The sequence below is a fragment of the Pleurodeles waltl genome, chromosome 10, assembly GCF_031143425.1.
Source record: "Pleurodeles waltl isolate 20211129_DDA chromosome 10, aPleWal1.hap1.20221129, whole genome shotgun sequence".
NCBI classification, from domain to species: Eukaryota; Metazoa; Chordata; class Amphibia; order Caudata; family Salamandridae; genus Pleurodeles; species Pleurodeles waltl.
The window spans coordinates 242,127,623-242,146,177 of NC_090449.1; the positions used below are offsets into that span (position 1 = coordinate 242,127,623).

Below are 18,555 nucleotides of genomic sequence, written 5' to 3' on the forward strand. Positions count from 1 at the left end.
ATCAATTTTGATACTCCGAGCAATCATTGCCTTGCTTATAATTCACTTAAACTACTCAAACAGCTTCCACCCTACCTTCTGCACAAGCTCCAGCATTTGCAAAATACACCTTTTTAAGCTTGGTTTATTTAGATGTGCTCAGTATGGTAGGCTGAAAATATGACTTTGTCACAAGAACAGATACGATGGCCAGTTGCTCAGACCATCATTTACTTGTCTTTGTGGTGTAAAATTCTCAAGCTCACCCCATTCTTTGAAGGATTTCCATCACGTAGAGGAAAAAGGTCTTTGGGACCAGAAGTACTTAGTATTGCTGTTATGAACACATTTGAGTATTCTGCTGTAGCACCATTAAAATAAGTCTTATTGTTCCCATTTGCAGAGAGCTATGATGCAGTTTGAATGGCATGATGGTAGTGTGAAAAATCTTCATGTTGACCTGCCCATCTTATATGAATACCAGGTAAAATGTTATTTTGATATTATTTAAAATAATGTATGCCAAACTGGAATATATTTACATTCTGTGGCACAATTGCTTTGTAAAGTTGTAAAAGTGATAGTTTCCAGTTACTTGCCTTTCAGTGTTAAACTTGAACTCTCACATGTAGTGCTGTATTCTGATGGATATATTTACCTTTGGATTCCTCACCTTTTGAATATCCCCATGCACCAGCATTTCACTGAAACTTTCTTGATAGCTTTCCCACGTCAACAAGAAATTCAGAATCTTCACGACTCCATAGGCGACACCACATGACTTCGCTAAAGCCATAAGAAGCCCTCCTCTGAATACTGAAGTCAGTTTCCACCAGTTTTGTACATGCCTTTGGGGCAAACAGATGTGTTGGACCTGGGTACTTTATAACTGCAAACTAGTGCTAAAGTGCATGTGTTCTGTCCCCTAAACATTGGTAACATTGAAAGATCCGCACCTTGTATGTCTTTGGTGCCTGGAGCACTACCAAAACCCTAAGTCGTGCTCCAATGTTGGGCCATGTATCTGAAGGCTTTGAGGGAGCGGTCCCTATAGCTGATGGTGGCCCGCTGCTGGACTCTGTGCAAGTCGAGATCATGGTCAAGAGGAAGGTCCTGGGATCAGTGCGGAGTCCTCCATCATCGTTGTCCCACTCAAAGTCCTCTGGGCAATCGGTTAAGTTGAGGCACATGAGGAATTCTAAGAAGTCAAAGCGTTCTTTGACTTCTCCTCATCTGTTGGCCTATGAGACGAGGGAGTGTTGACGTTCTAAACCTTGCTTTGCGGAGCCTGCGCATGGGCTAACTCCATGCAGAGGGGCACCCAAGGATCCAAACCTGGATGCAGACCAGTGTCAGTCATATCACCCGACCTTCCACAACATCAGTCTTGACACCGATTGTAAGGAAATGCCTCCTATGCATGGTTACCCCCTAACGTTTTGCCTTTGCTGATGCTATGTTTTGACTGAAAGTGTGCTGGAACTCTGCTAACCAGGCCCCAGCACCAGTGTTCTTTCCCAAAACTGTACCTTTGCTTCCACAATTGGCACAGCCATGGCACTCAGATAAGTCCCTTGTAACTGGTACCCCTGGTACCAAGGGCCCTGATGCCAGAGAATGTCTCTAAGGGCTGCAGCATGTCTTATGCCACCCTGGGGACCCCTCACTCAGCACATGCACACTGCCTCACAGTTTGTGTGTGCTGGTGGGGAGAAAAAGACTAAGTCGACATGGCACTCCCCTCGGAGTGCCATGCCAACCATACACTGCCTGTGGCATAGGTAAGTCACCCCTCTAGCAGGCCTTACAGCCCTAAGGCAGGGTGCACTATACCACAGGTGAGGGCAAATGTGCATGAGCACTATGCCCCTACAGCGTCTAAACAAAACCTTAGACATTGTAAGTGCAGGGTAGCCATAAGAGTATATGGTCTGGGAGTTTGTCAAACAAGAACTCTACAGTTCCATAATGGCAACACTGAAATCTGGAAAGTTTGGTATCAAACTTCTCAGCACAATAAATGCACACTGATGCCAGTGTGCAATTTATTGTAACATACACTCAGAAGGCATCTTAGAGATGCCCCCTGAATACCAATCCGACTTCTAGTGTAGGCTGACCAGTTCCTGCCAGCCTGCCACAAACCAGACAAGTTGCTGGCCACATGGGGAGAGTGCCTTTGTCACTCTGTGGCCAGGAACAAAGCCTGTACTGGGTAGAGGTGCTTCACACCTCCCCCTGCAGGAACTGTAACACGTGGCGGTGAGCCTAAAAGGCTCACCCCTTTTGTTACAGCGCCCCAGGGCATCCCAGCTAGTGGAGATGGCCGCCCCTCCGGCCCCTGCCCCCACGTTTGGCGGCAAGGCTGGAGGAGATAATGAGAAAAACAAGGAGGAGTCACCCACCAGTCAGGACAGCCCCTATGGTGTCCTGAGCTGAGGTGACCCCTGCCTTTAGGAATCCTCCATCTTAATTTTGGAGGATTCCCCCAATAGGATTAGGGATGTGCCCCCCTCCCTACAGGGAGGAGGCACAAAGAGGGTGTAGCCACCCACCAGGACAGTAGCCATTGGCTACTGCCCCCCCAGACCTAAACACACCCCAAACTTTATTATTTAGGGGCACCCCAGATTCCAGGAAATCAGATTCCTGCAACCTGAAGAAACAAGAAGGACTGCTGACTGACAAACCTGCAGAGAAGATGGAAGACAACAACTGCTTTGGCCCCAGCCGTACCGGTCTGTCTCCTAATTCGAAAACCTGCAACCAGCGACGCATCCGACAGGTACCAGTGACCTCTGAAGCTTCAGAGGACTGCCCTGGACTAAAGGACCAAGAAACTCCAGTAAGCAGCGGCTCTGCTCAACAACAGCAACTTCTTTGCAACAAAGAAGCAACTTTTGAAGACTTCACGTTTCCCTCCGGAAGCGTGAGCTTCTCACTCTGCACCCGGCTCGAGATCCAGAGAACAAACACCACAGTGAGGACTCCCCGGTGACTGCAACCCCATGTGTAGACTGAGACAACCCCCCTGACCCCCACAGTGGCGCCTGCAGAGAGAATCCAGAGGCTCCCCTTACCGCGACTGCCTGTAACAAGGGACCCGACGCCTGGAACCAGCACTGCACCCGCAGCCCCCAGGACCTGAAGGAACCGAACCTCAGTGCAGGAGTGACCCCCAGGCGACCCTCTGCCTTGCCCAGGTGGTGGCTGTCCTGAGAAGCCCCCCCTGGCCCTGCCTGCACCGCTAGAGTGACCCCCGGGTCCCTCCATTGAATCCTATCTTAGAACCGACGCCTGCTTTGCACACTGCACCCGGCCGCCCCTGTGCAGCTGAGGGTACGTTTTGTGTGCCTACTTGTGTCCCCCCCAGTGCTATACAAAACCCCCCTGGTCTGCCCTTCGAGGACGCAGGTACTTACCTGCTGGCAGACTGGAACCGGAGCACCCCTGTGCTTCAAAGGCGCCTAAGTGTTTTGGGCTCCTCTTTGACCTCCGCATCTGAACAGCCCTGAACTGCTGGTGTGGTAACTTTGGGGTTGCCTTGAACCCCTACGGTGGGCTGCCTATGGCCAGGAACTGAGACTTGTAAGTGTTTTACTTACCTCACAATCTAACCTTTACTTACCTCCCCCAGGAACTGTTGATTTTTGCTTTGTGTCCACTTTTAAAATAGCTTATTGCCATTTTAACAAACACTTTATATGATATTGCTTTTATTCAAAGTTCCTAACTTACCTGTGTGAAGTACGTTGCATTTTATGTGTTTACTTCAAATCTTGAGCCTGTGGTTCTTAAAATAAACTAAGAAAATATATTTTTCTATATAAAAACCTATTGGCCTGGAGTAAGCCTTTGAGTGTGTGTTCCTCATTTATTGCCTGTGTGTTTACAACAAATGCTTAACACTACCCTCTGATAAGCCTACTGCTCGACTACACTACCACAAAATAGAGCATTAGAATTATCTAATTTTGCCACCATTTTACCTCTAAGGGGAACCCTTGGACTCTGTGCACACTGTTTCCTGCTTTGAAATAGTATATACAGAGCCAACTTCCTACATTTATGGATCAGCGGTGGGGTCTAAGACTTTGCATTTGCTGGACTACTCAGCCAATACCTTATCAACACAACTAAATTCCAAAAATTGTCATTAGAAACTGATTTTTGAAATTTGAGCTATTTTTCTAAATTTTTAAAAGTCTTGCTAGGGCCTTGTGTAAGTCCCTGTTAGCATTTCATTTATAGTTTAAAAGTTTGTAAAAGTTTGGATTTAAGTTCTAGAAGTCGTTTTTAGATTCTTAAAAAGTCATCCTAACTTTTAGAGAAATAATGTCTAGCACAGATGAGATGGTGGTGGAACTCAACCTCACCCCTTACCTGCATCTAGGGATGTCAGAGCTAAGGACTCTCTGTAAGCTAAAAAATATAAAAAACTGGGTCCAACCCTACCAAAGTAAAGCTCCAGGAGCTTTTGGCAGAGTTTATAAAGGACCACCCCTCTGAGGATAATCCTACAGAGGGAGAAGCTAGTGACCAGGAGGATGATTCCCTCCCTCCTGTCCTAGTTAAAGAGGCCAGGGTCCCTCAAACCCTGACTCCACAAGTGATAGTCAGAGATACTGGTTCTCCCACAGGGGAGACCAGTAACTCTGGATTCATTGAGGACAGCCTCAATGAAGATGACCTACTGTTAGCCAGGATGGCCAAAAGATTGGCTTTGGAGAGACAGCTCCTAGCCATAGAGAGGGAAAGAAAAGGGATGGGTTTAGCTCCCATCAATGGTGGCAGCAACATAAATAGGGTCAGAGAAAGTACTGACATGCTAAAAATCCCCAAAGGGATTGTAACAAAATATGAAGATGGTGATGATATCACCAAGTGATTCACAGCTTTTGAGAGGGCTTGTGCAACCAGAAAAATAAACAAATCTCACTGGGGTGCTCTCCTTTGGGAAATGTTCACTGGAAAGTATAGGGATAGACTCCTCACACTCTCTGGTAAAGATGCAGAATCCTATGACCTCATGAAGGCTACCCTGATTGAGGGCTTTGGATTCACAACTGAGGAGTACAGGATTAGGTTCAGGGGGGCTCAATACAAAAATCCTCAAGCCAGACCTGGGTTGATTTTGTTGACTTCTCAGTCAAAACACTAGATGGTTGGATTAATGGCAGTGGTGTAAATTATTATGATGGGCTGTATAACTTGTTTATGAAAGAACATCTGTTAAGTAATTGTTTCAATGATAAACTGCATCAGCATCTGGTAGATCTAGGTCCAATTTCTCCCCAAGAATTGGGAAAGAAGGCAGACCACTGGGTCAAGACAAGGGTGACCAAGACTTCCACAGGGGGTGACCAAAAGAAAGGGGTCACAAAGCCTCCCTAGAGGAAGAGTGTTGAGACATCCAAGGGAAAAGGTAAAGAGTCTTCTCCAGGGCCCCAAAAACCTGCACAGGAGGGTGTGTCCAAAGCCTCTTCACAATCCTCATTTGGGTATAAGGATAAAAACTTTGATTCCAAAAAGGCCTGGTTTCGCAGCTGTAATCCGCATGGACACCAAACAGGAGACAAGGCCTGTCCCAAGAAAGGTTCCACAACAACTACTACTCCAGTTAGCACTGGAATAGCTAGTCTCCAAGTGGGATCAACAGTGTTCCCAGAGCAAATCAGGGTTCACACTGAAACTACATCAGTCTCAGAGGGTGGGGTGGACCTAGCTACACTTGCTGCCTGGCCGCCTAACATGCAAAAATACAGGCAGCAGCTCTTTATTAATGGGACTAGAGTAGAAGGCCTGAGGGATTCAGGTGCCAGGGTCACCATGGTGACAGACAAACTGGTTTCCCCAGGACAATACCTGGCTGGACAAACTTATCCAGTCACCAATGCTGACAATCAGACTAAAGTCCATCCCATGGCAATTGTAACTTTAGATTGGGGAGGGGTCACTGGCCTGAAACAGGTGGTAGTTTCTTCTGCTATACCAGTAGAATGTCTGCTTGGAAATGATCTGGAGTCCTCAGCATGGGCTGAGGTAGAACTCAAAACCCATGCAGCCATGCTGGGTATCCCTGAACTTGTGTGTGTCAAGACTAGGGTACAGTGCAGGTCTCAGGATGAAAAAGAAGTGTGTGAGTCTGGAATAATGGCCCAAACTTCCAAGAGGAAAGGAAAGAAGACTGGGGAACCAACTTCAGCACAGAAAAAGAAACAGAACCTCTCTTCCTAGGAAGAAGTTCTATCCCCTGAAGGAACTGAGTCCATGATGCTTGAACCTTACCAGGTTGAGCTCTTGGGCCCAGGGGGACCCTCAAGGGAACAGCTGTGGAAGGGGCAATAAACCTGTCCCTCTCTTGAAGGCCTAAGACAGCAAGCAGCAGAACAAGAAAAAGGAAATGTCAGTGGAACACACAGGGTCTATTGGGAAGATGGACTCCTTTACACTGAGGCAAGAGATCCCAAACCTGGTGCCACTAGGAGAGTGGTAGTGCCTCAGGAGTTTAGGGAGTTCATTCTGACTTTAGCCCATGACATTCCCCTTGCTGGGCACTTGGGACATACAAAGACATGGGGAGAGGTTAGTCAACCATTTCTATTGGCCCAATATGTCCCAAAGGGTAAAGGAGTTTTATACATCTTGTGTCACCTGTCAAGCCAGTGGTAAGACAGGTGGCCATCCAAAGGCCCCCCTCGTTCCACTTCCAGTGGTGGGGGTCCCATTTGAAAGAGTGGGAGTGGATATAGTGGGCCCACTTGAACGTCCCACAGCATCAGGGAATCAGTATATCCTAGTAGTAGTGAATCATGCTACTAGGTACCCTGAGGCAATTCCCCTTAGGTCCACCACTGCCCCTGCAGTAGCCAAAGCACTCACTGGTATTTTTACCAGAGTGGGATTTCCTAAGGAGGTGGTTTCTGACAGAGGTACCAACTTCATGTCAGCTTACCTGAAACATATGTGGAGTGAGTGTGGGGTGACTTACAAATTCACCACACCATACCATCCACATGCCAATGGTTTTGTTGAGAGATTTAACAAGACATTAAAGGGCATGATCATGGGGCTCCCTGAAAAACTCAAAAGGAGACGGGATGTTCTCTTGCCATGCCTGCTTTTCGCCTACTGAGAGGTGCCTCAGAAGGGAGTAGGGTTTTCCCCCTTTGAACTTCTGTTTGCCCATCCTGTTAAGGGACCACTAGCTCTTGCAAAAGAAGGCTGGGAGAGACCTCTCCATGAGCCTAAACAAGATGTGGTGGACTATGTACTAGGCCTACGTTCAAGGATGGCAGAGTACATGGAAAAGGCTAGCAAAAACCTTGAGGCCAGCCAACAACTCCAGAGGATGTGGTATGACCAAAAGGCTGCTATTGTTGAGTTTCAGCCAGGGCATAAAGTCTGGGTTCTGGAGCCTGTGGCTCCCAGGGCACTTCAGGACAGATGGAGTGGCCCTTACCCAGTGCTAGAAAAGAAGAGTCATGTCACCTACCTGGTGGACCTAGGCACTAGCAGGACCCCCACGAGGGTGATCTATGTTAACCGCCTCAAACTCTTCCATGATAGGGCAGATGTAAACATGTTAATGGTTACAGATGAGGACCAGGAAACGGAGAGTGAACCTCTCCCTGATCTCCTCTCCACTGACCCTAAGGATGGCACAGTAGATGGAGTGATCTATTCAGACACCCTCTCTGGCCAACAGCAGGCTGACTGCAGGCAAGTCCTCCAGCAGTTTGCTGAGCTCTTGTCCCTAACCCCTGGTCAGACACACCTGTGTACCCATGATGTGGAAACAGGAGACAGCATGCCTGTCAAAAACAAAATATTCAGAAAGTCTGGTCAAGTTAAGGAAAGCACCAAAGTGGAAGTTCACAAGATGCTGGAGTTGGGAGTGATTGAGCACTCTGACAGTCCCTGGGCTAGCCCTGTGGTCTTGGTCCCCAAACCTCACACAAAAGAGGGCAAGAGAGAAATGAGGTTTTGTGTGGACTACAGACACCAAGACAGATGCTCACCCCATTCCAAGGGTAGATGAATTAATTGACAAATTGGGTGCTGCCAACTACTTAAGTACCTTTGACTTAACAGCAGGGTACTGATAAATAAGAATGGCATCAGGAGCAAAAGAGAAAACAGCATTCTCTACACCTGATGGGCACTACCAGTTTACCGTAATGCCCTTTGGCTTAAAGAATGCCCCTGCCCCCTTCCAAAGGTTGGTGAATCACGTCCTTGCTGGTTTGGAGTCCTTTAGTGCAGCTTATCTTGATGTCATTGCTGTCTTTAGCTCCAACTGGCAGGATCACCTGGTCCACCTAAAGAAGGTTTTGCAGACCCTGCAAGCTGCAGGCCTCTCTATCAAGGCATCTAAATGTCAGATAGGACAGGGTACTGTGGTTTACTTGGGTCACCATTTAGGTGGCGGACAAGTTTAGCCACTCCAACTCATGATCCAGACTATTCTGGACTGGGTAGCTCCAAAAACCCAGACTCAAGACAGGGCATGCCTTGGCTTGACTGGGTACTATAGGAGGTTTGTGAAGGAATATGGATCAATAGTGGCACCCCTCACAGAACTTACCTCCACGAAAATGCCCAAGAAAGTGAACTGGACCGTGGACTGTCAAAAGGCCTTTGACACCCTGAAGCAAGCAATGTGCACAGCACAAGTTTTGAAAGCTCCAGATTACTCCAAGCAGTTCATTGTGCAGACTGATGCCTCTGAACATGGGATAGGGGCAGTCCTGTCCCAAACAAATGATGATGGCCTTGACCAGCCTGTTGCTTTTATTAGCAGGAGGTTACTCCCCAGGGAGCAGCCTTGGAGTGCCATTGAGAGGGAGGCCTTTGTTGTGGTCTGGTCCCTGAAGAAGCTGAGACCAAACCTTTTTGGTTCAAACTGACCACAGACCTCTCAGATGGCTAATGCAAATGAAAGGAGAAAACCCTAAACTGTTGAGGTGGTCCATATCCCTGCAGGGAATGGACTTTGTAGTGAAACACAGACCTCGGACTGCCGATGCCAATGTTGATGGACTTTCCAGGTTCTTCCGCTTAGAAAATGAAGACTCTCTTGGGAAAGGTTAGTCTCATCCTCTTTCGTTTTGGGGGGGGGGAGGTTGTGTAAGGAAATGCCTCCTTAGCATGGGTACCCCTAACCTTTTACCTTTGCTGATGCTAAGTTTTTATTGAAAGTGTGCTGGGACCCTGCTAACCAGGCCCCAGCACCAGTGTTCTTTCCCTAAACTGTACCTTTGCTTCCACAATTGGCACAGCCCTGGCACTCAGATAAGTCCCTTGTAACTGGTACCCCTGGTACCAAGGGCCCTGATGCCAGGGAAGGTCTCTAAGGGCTGCAGCATGTCTTATGCCACCATGGGGACCCCTCACTCAGCACATGCACACTGCCTCACAGCTTGTGTGTGCTGGTGCGGAGAAAAATACTAAGTCGACATGGCACTCCCCTGAGTGCCATGCCAACCTTACACAGCCTGTGGCATAGGTAAGTCACCCCTCTAGCAGGCCTTACAGCCCTAAGGCAGGGTGCACTATACCGCAGGTGAGGGCATATGTGCATGAGCACTATGCCCCTACAGTGTCTAAGCAAAACCTTAGACATTGTAAGTGAAGGGTAGCCATAAGAGTATAAGGTCTGTGTTGGAGCTGGCCTTTTTGGCAGGGTCATCCCCAAACTTTTTGCCTCCTTCCTCCTATTTTTTCTGACCTGCTGTTGTTGGTTTTTGAACTCTGGGCACTTTACCACTGCTAACCAGTGCTAAAGTGCATATGCTCTCTGTGTAAATTGTACTGTTGATTGGTTTATCCATGATTGGCTATTTTATTTACTTGTAAGACCCTAGTAGAGTGCACTATATGTGCCTAGGGCCTGTAGATTAAATGCTACTAGTGGGCCTGCAGCACTGGTTGTGCCACCCACTTAAGTTGCCCCTTAACCTTGTCTCAGGCCTGCCATTGCAAGGCCTGTTTGTGCAGTTTCACTGCCACTTCAACTTGGCATTTAAAAGTACTTGCCAAGCCTAAACCCCCCTTTTTCTACATATAAGTCACCCCTAATGTGTGCCCTAGGTAACCCCTAGAGCAGGGTGCTGTGTGGGTAAAAGGCAGGACATGTACCTGTGTAGTTTATATGTCCTGGTAGTGTAAAACTCCTAAATTCGTTTTTACACTACTTTGAGGCCTGCTCCCTTCATAGGCTAACATTGGGGCTGCCCTCATACATTGTTGAAGTGGTAGCTGCTGATCTGAAAGGAGCAGGAAGGTCATATTTAGTATGGCCAGAATAGTAATACAAAATCCTGCTGACTGGTGAAGTTGGATTTAATATTACTATTTTAGAAATACCACTTTTAGAAAGTGAGCATTTCTCTGCACTTAAATCTTTCTGTGCCTTACAATCCATGTCTGGCTAGGTTTAGTTGACAGCTCCTTGTGCATTCACTCAGACACAGCCTCACTTGCATACATCTGCATTTTGAATGGGTCTTCCTGGGCTGGGAGGGTGGAGGGCCTGCCCTCACACAAAGGACTGCCACACCCCCACTGGGACCCTGGCAGACAGGATTGAACTGAAAGGGGACCTGGTGCACTTCTTAGCCACTCTTTGAAGTCTCCCCCACTTCAAAGGCACATTTTTAGTATAAAACAGGGCCTCTGCCCTACCACCTCAGACACTTGCTGGAGAAGAAACCTGAACCAGAACCTGCATCCTGCCAAGAAGAACTGCCTGGCTGCTGAAAGGACTCACCTGACGGCTTTCTACAAAGGACTGCTGCCTTGCTGTTGGCCTGCTGCCTTGCTGAACTCTTGTCTTGCTGCAAAAGTGCTCTCAAAGGGCTTGGATAGAGCTTGCCTCCTGTTTCCTGAAGTCTCAGGAACAAAAAGACTTCTCTTTTTCAACTGGACTCCTTGTGCATCGAAAAATTAGACGCACAGCTTGCTCCGCAGTGAAAAATTCACCGCACGGCGATCTGGAAAGACGCCGCACGACGCCTGCGGTGCGACCGGAGCTTCGACGCACAGCCTCGCCTGGACAACGCCACCCGACTTCCAGAGAGGAAATCGACACGACGCCTGTCGTGAGGAAGAAAATTCCACGCACAGCCCACCGGAACGACGCGCAGCCGGATAACAAGCCTAGGATTCCATGCACAGACCCTGGGACATCTGGTAATCCCGCGACCCACAGAAGGAGACGGTCCGCGTGCCGGAAAACAACGCACGTCTTCCCCGAGTGAAAAATAATTACGCACGTCCGTGTGTGAAGGGGCGAAACTGATGCACACACCATTTGTCTTCCCATAGAACGACGCACGTCTCCCCGCATGGAAAATAACGACGCAAGTCCGTGTGTGAAGGGGCGTAACCGACGCACACACCATTTTTCCACTCATCTCCTCTTCTGCGGCCCTCTGCGGAGATTTTCCACTCCAAACCAGGTACTTTGTGCTTGAAAGAGACTTTGTTTACTTTTTAAAGACTTAAGACACTTCATATCACTTTTCAGTGATATCTTTACAAATTCAAATTGCATCTTTGATCGTTTTGACCTGCAAATACCCGGATAAATATTATATCTTTTTCTAAGCACTGTGTGGTGTATTTTTGTGGTGCTATATTGTGTTATTGTATGATTTATTGCACAAATGCTTTACACATTGCCTTCTATGTTAAGCCTGACTGCTCAGTGCCAAGCTACCAGAGGGTGGCCACAGGATAATTTGGATTGTGTGTGACTTACCCTGACTAGAGTGAGGGTTCTTGCTTGGACAGGGGGTAACCTGACTGCCAACCAAAAACCCCATTTCTAACAATCTGGGAGTTTGTCAAACACAAAAGTTCCATAATGGCTACACTGACATCTGGGAAGTTTGGTATCAAACTTCTCAGCACAATAAATGCACACTGATGCCCGTGTGCAATTTATTGTAACATACATCCAGAGGTCATCTTAGAGATGCCCCCTGAATACCAATCCGAATTCTAGTGTAGGCTGACCAGTTCCTGCTAGCCTGCCACAAACCAGACAAGTTGCTGGCCACATTGGGAGAGTGCCTTTGTCACTCTGTGGCCAGGAACATAGCCTGTACTGGGTGGAAGTGCTTCACACCTCCCCCTGCAGGAACTGTAACACCTGGCGGTGAGCCTCAAAGGCTCACCCCTTTTGTTACAGCGCCCCAGGGCATCCCAGCTAGTGGAGATGCCCGCCCCTCCGGCCACTGCCCCCACATTTGGCGGCAAGGCTGGAGGAGATAATGAGAAAAGCAAGGTGGAGTCACCCACCAGTCATGACAGCCCCTGAGATGTCCTGAGCTGAGGTGACCCCTGCCTTTAGAAATCCTCCATCTTAATTTTGGAGGATTTCCCCAATAGGATTAGGGATGTAGCCACCCTCCAGGACAGTAGCCATTGGCTACTGCCCCCCCAGTCCTAAACACACCCCTACATTTAGTATTTAGGGGCACCCCAGATCCCAGGAAATCAGATTGCTGCAACCTGAAGAAACAAGAAGGACTACTGACCTACAAGCCTGCAGAGAAGACGGAAGACAACAACTGCTTTGGCCCCAGACCTACCGGCCTGTCTCCTGATTTAAAAACCTGCAACCAGCGACGCATCCGACAGGGACCAGCGACCTCTGAAGCCTCAGAGGACTGCCCTGGACTAAAGGACCAAGAAACTCCTGTGAGAAGCGGCTCTGCTCAACAACAGCAACTTTTTTGCAACAAAGAATCAACTTTTAAAGACTTCACGTTTCCCGCCGGAAGCGTGAGACTTCTCACTCTGCACCTGACGCCCCCCGGCTCGAGATCCAGAGAACAAACACCACAGGGAGGACTCCCCGGCAAACTGCAACCCCGTAAGTAGCCCGAGACGACCCTCTGAGCCCCCACAGCGACGCCTGCAGAGAGAATCCAGAGGCTCCGCCTGACCATGACTGCCTGTAACAAGGGACCCGACGCCTGGAACCAGCACTGCACCCGCAGTCCCCAGGACCTGAAGGAACCGAACCTCAGTGCAGGAGTGACCCCCAGGCGACCCTCTGCCTAGCCCAGGTGGTGGCTGTCCTGATAAGCCCCCCTGGCCCTGCCTCCACCGCTAGAGTGACCCCCGGTTCCCTCCATTGAATCCTATCTAAAACCCGACACCTGCTTTGCACACTGCACACGGCCGCCCCTGTGCCGCTGAGGGTGTGTTTTGTGTGCCTACTTATGTCCCCCCCCAGTGCTCTACAAACCCCCCCTGGTCTGCCCCCAGAGGACGCGGGTACTTACCTGCTGGCAGACTGGAACCGGAGCACCCCTGTTCTCCATAGGCGCCTATGTGGTTTAGGCACCTCTTTGACCTCTGCACCTGACCGACGCTGAACTGCTGGTGTGGTAACTTTGGGGTTGCCTTGAACCCCCAACAGTGGGCTGCCTATGCCCAGGAACTGAGACTTGTAAGTGTTTTACTTACCTTACAATCTAACCTTTGCTTACCTCCCCCAGGAACTGTTGGTTTTTGCACTTTGTCCACTTTTAAAATAGCTTATTGCCATTTTAACAAAGACTGTATATGATATCGCTTTTATTCAAAGTTACCTGTGTGAAGTACCTTCCATTTTATGTGTTTACTTCAAATCTTGAACCTGTGGTTCTTAAAATAAACTAAGAAAAGATATATTTCTATATAAAAACCTATTGGCCTGGAGTAAGTCTTTGAGTGTGTGTTCCTCATTTTTTGCCTGTGTGTGTACAACAAATGCTTAACACTACCCTCTGATAAACCTACTGCTCGACCACACTACCACAAAATAGAGCATTAGAATGATCTAATTTTGCCACTATCTTACCTCTAAGGGGAACTCTTGGACTCTGTGCACATTATTTCTTACTTTGAAATAGTATATACAGAGCCAACTTCCTACACCGACTCTTACAGTGCCATCTGCGCCCACAGGCGGCACCATCCCCATTGGAGCTGGATGGGCGTTATATAGCCAGACTCCGACACCAGCAGGAGCCTTGCCTCCTAGATTCAGCCCTGAGCCCATTTATTATGGGTTAGGCCTAGGGGATGAATGGGAGGGATCGCTGGACCCTTTAGAATACAAGGTCTATGACACTATGAATTGGTGTGAAGACTTAGGTGAGGCCAGCCGACTGGACACTTCTCCAGATACTGGCATGCTTTCTCCCCCTACCGTGGCTACAGAAGAAGGAGCGTCTTATGGTGTGGTGGTGAGAAGAGCGACTGAGGTCCTGGAACTTCAACTGCCTTCAGTGGCTGTCCACGCTAATCTCTTGACAGAGGTGCCATAGCAGGGAGCTTCCACCTCAGAACCATTGCTCTTGTTTAATGAGGCCCTCATGGGTGTCCTACTGGGTACCTGGTCCAAACCCAGCACAGGGGCGTTTGTGAACAGGACGATTGCTTGCCGCCATCGCCCAGCTCCAGGGGAACCAAGTTTCTTGATGCAACACCCCACCTCTGAGAGCTTGGAGGTCCAAGTCTCTGTCTCCCAGGGTGTGGCCTTTTGGCACCCCCGGATAGGGAATCCAAAAGGTTGGACTTACTTAGGATGAAGACCGCATTCCTTTTGGGTTGTTAGTCCCTCACGCTGTGGGACAAGATTGTGCAAGTGCTGCCACAGGTCCCGGAGGAGGGCCGAGCTGTACTCTCTCAGTCTTTTGCTGATGGGAGAGATGCAGCGAAGTTCACAATCTGTTGCAGACTGGACACGACTGACTTGCTGGCTTTTCCAGGATTTCCAAGCATCTTTGACGGACATGCCCTTTGATGGCACCCATCTCTTCGGAGATAAGGTAGGCTCAGTGCTTGAGCGCTTCAAGGATTCTTGGGCTACAGCCAGGTCCTTGGGCCTCTCGGTTCCCCTCCCTCAGACTGCCTTTCACCCCTTTAGTGGCTACAGAAGGATCCTCCAACCACATCCATTCCTAGCCAGCCACAGTGACACGCATGCTGCCCGTCCTCTTCATGGCTGAGGGTTCAGTACCCACTGACCTCGTGAATCAGGTGGCTAGCGGTCTGGACTGTCTGCCGCCCCCCCCCCCCTCTCTGCAACAGCCTCTAAACCTTCCTAGTCTGACTCTCCCCCACCGTGGGTCAGTTGGCGGCAGGATTCACCATCACCTGCTCCGCTGGCAATCCATCACATCAGACAGGTGGGTTTTGCAGATAGTCAGAAGAAAGTACACCCTCCCTTTCGAAACTACCCCTCCACTCATGCCACCATGGTGGTTGCTATTCCCACTACTTTCTGGTCCCCAGAAAGGGCAAGGGCCTCTGCCCTCTCCCAGACCTTCGATCCCTCAATCTCTTCCTCTAGAAAGAGAAGTTGAAGATGCTCTCTTTGGCTCAGGTTCTATCTGCCCTGGACCCAGGAGACTGTATGGAGGTGTTGGACTTGCAGGACACTTATTTTCATTTCCCCGTCCTGCCTGCCCACATACGTTACTTGCAATTCACGGTGGGCCAGGAGTACTTTCAGTTCACCGTGCTCCCCTTTGGCCTTATCAGCACCCCTTGGGTGTTCACCCAGGTAAGGACGGTGGTTGCAGCTCATTTGTGGAGATCAGGGGTTTCAGTCTTCCCCTATCTTGACAACTGGCTGTTGAAGGCGGGCTCACAGCAAGCTGTCATCTCCCACCTCCCACCTTCAGACTAGGGTGGACCTACTGCATTCATGGCAAGTCAGACCGGAGTCCCTCTCAAATGCTCCCTTTCATCGGAGCTGTTCTGGACACAGTGCAGTTTTGGGCTCATTCTGCCGAGCGGTGAGTCCAGGATATTCAGGCTATGAAACCAATGTTTCAGCCTCTATCCTGGATTTTGCTGAGAATTATTCTGAGGCTGCTGGGCTTCATGGTCTCCTGCATCCTGCTGGTGACAGATCCCAGATGGCATATATTGTCTGCAGTGGGACTGGAAGTACCAGTGGGCACAGCATCAGGGGAATCTCTCCAACAAGATCCAGATCTCGGAGGGAACTGCAAAAACTCTGCAGTGGTAGTTAACAAACTGCAATTGGTTCAGTGTCAGATCCCTTTCCCTTTCCCTTTCCCAACTAGTAGTAGACAAATGCGTCACTCCTGGGATGCCGCCGCAAACTAGGATGGTGGAGATCCGAGGCATCTGGTCTCTGGTAGAATCTGACTCCCCATCAACCTTTTGGAGCTCCATGTGATCTGACTAGCATTAAAAGCATTCCCTCCCTCTATCAAGGGAAAAATGGTTCAAGTGTTCACAGCAACACCACTGCCATGTGGTATTGCAACAAGCTAAGTGAAGTGGTGTTGCAGACCCTTTGTCAAGAGGCTCTGGGCCTCTGGATATGGCTGGAACAGCAGGGCATATCCCTGTTGGTTCAACATCTGGCGGGATCTCTGAAAGCTAGAGCAGACAAACTGAGGTGAAAACGTCTGCGGATCACAAATGGAGTCTCCATCCGGAAGTGGTGCAGTGTCTTTTTTTAGCAGTGGGGAGAGCCTTGGTTAGATCTGTTTGCCTCTGCAGAGATCACACAATGTCAGCAGTTTGTGCGTTGGAGTTTCCAAGGTGTCAATCGCTTGGAGATGCTTATTGTCTTGAGTGGAACTCAGGCCACTTGTACACCTTTCCGCCCATATCACTTCTGCCCACAGTTCTCAAGAAGATCAAGAATGACGGGTCCAAGTAATCCTTCTGGCTCTGGACTGGGCACAGAGAGTTTAGTATTCTGAGCTGCTGAGCATGTCCATCGATCCTCCGATCAGACTGCCCCTTCAGGAGAATCTTCTGTTGCAGCAGCAGGGGAGTATTCTGCACCTGAACCTGTCCACTTTCTGCCTTCTTGTGTGGAGATTGAGCGGCGACAATTGAGAGCTTTTGACCTTCCTTCCGGAGTCTATAACGTAATCTAGGCAGCCAGGTGTCCCTCCACCAAACAGTATATGCCTGTCAAAGGGAGAAATTTGTGTCACGGTGCACAGAAAAGTATATTGACTCCCTTTTTGCCCCTCTCTCTCTGAGGTCCTATTGCTTATCCTTCTGTGGCCCAGCAGGGCTTCCATATTGGAACTCTTAAAGGCTATTTGTCTGCTGTTTTTGCCTTCTTGCAGTTGCCTGATCATCCTTCTTTGTTCAAGTCCACTATTGTACATAGGTTCCTCAGCGGTCAAATGAATCTTTTTCCTACATCCCTATTCATTAGGTCCCAATGGGATCTGAATCAGATTTTTTACTTTCCTCGTCTGCGTTCCTTTCAAGCCTCTCCACAATTGTCCTCTCAGGCTTCTCACTTTGAAAACAGCCTTCCTTGTGGCCAGTACTTCTACCCACAGGGTAAGTGAGCTACAGGCATTGTCATCTAAGCCTACCTTTTCATCTATCCTAACAAAGTGGTGCTTTACACTAGGGCCTCCTTTCTGACAAAAGTGGTTACACCCTTTCATGTAGCCAATCCATCACCTTGCCTACTTTTTATGCACCCCCAAATCCTTCTAAGGAAGAGGAGAGATTCCACTGCCTGGCACAAAAAAGAGCATTGACATTCTCCCTTGATGATACAAAAGAATTCCGGGTGCCTTTCTCTGTATTAAGATATGCTACGCACTGGCCAAGAAGCATCCCCCTGAGGGTTTGCGTGCTGTAGGAAAGTCCCTCTTTCTGGCATGGTTATCCCCACATTTTGCCTGTTGTCAGAGTGCTTAGACTGTTTTCATTGGGATCCTGCTAAAAAGGACCCCAGTGATTGTGCTCTCTCCTTTAAATGTGGTTGTCTTGATACCCTTTGCACCCTACAATTGGCATACTGGTGTACCCCTCTAAGTCCCTAGTATATGGTACTTAGATACCTAGGGCACTGGTGCACCAGGGGTCCCCCATGGGCTGCAGCATGTATTATACCACCCATGGGAGCCCTTGCAAACTGTGTCTACAGGCCTGCCATTTGCAGCCTGTGTGAAAAGGTGCATGCACCCTTTCACTGCTGGTCACTAAACCAGGTAACTGTAAGTCACCCCTATGGTAGGCCCTTCAGCCCTAAGGGCAGGGTGCAGGTCCCCATGTGTGTGGGCACCGCTGCAAGAGCAGAGGTGCCCCTAAGAACTCTAATTTGAATTCCCTGGACCTCGTAAGTGCAGGTAAGTCATTTTTGCTATGTACTGGCCATAGATCACTATCTATGGTCCAGCCGCAAAATGGTAACTCTAAACCTTGGCATGTTTGGTATCAAACACGTTGGAATCATACCCCAATACTGATGCCAGTATTGGTGGCGTGATTCCATGCACTCTGGGGGCTCCTTAGAGGACCCCCTAGTGTTGCTCCTACCAGTCTTCCAGGGTCTCCGAGCAGCCAACGCTCCTGCATCCCCTCAAACACGATTCTGCCCTCCTGCTGCTTGACCAGCTCAAGCAGGGGAAGACATAACAAAGGATTTCCTGTGGGGGGAATGATGCAACCTCCTCTCCCTTGGAAATAGGTGTTTCAAGGCTGGGGAGGGGTAGCCTCCAAATGCCACCAGTTTGCTTTGAAGGGCACTTTTGGTGCCCTCCTTGCATAATCTGG

At 49.0% G+C, this 18,555-nt stretch overlaps 1 protein-coding gene across 1 annotated transcript in view; it reads left to right on the top strand.

The window, feature by feature from the left end:
- The window catches only part of VWA3A (von Willebrand factor A domain containing 3A), a 541,655-nt gene that overhangs the window by 162,636 nt on the left and 360,464 nt on the right, over positions 1–18,555 (top strand). Inside the window, exon 15 of the mRNA XM_069210293.1 lies at positions 383–463. Coding sequence (XP_069066394.1) covers positions 383–463 — 81 coding nt within the window. The remainder of the gene's footprint in view (positions 1–382; positions 464–18,555) is intronic.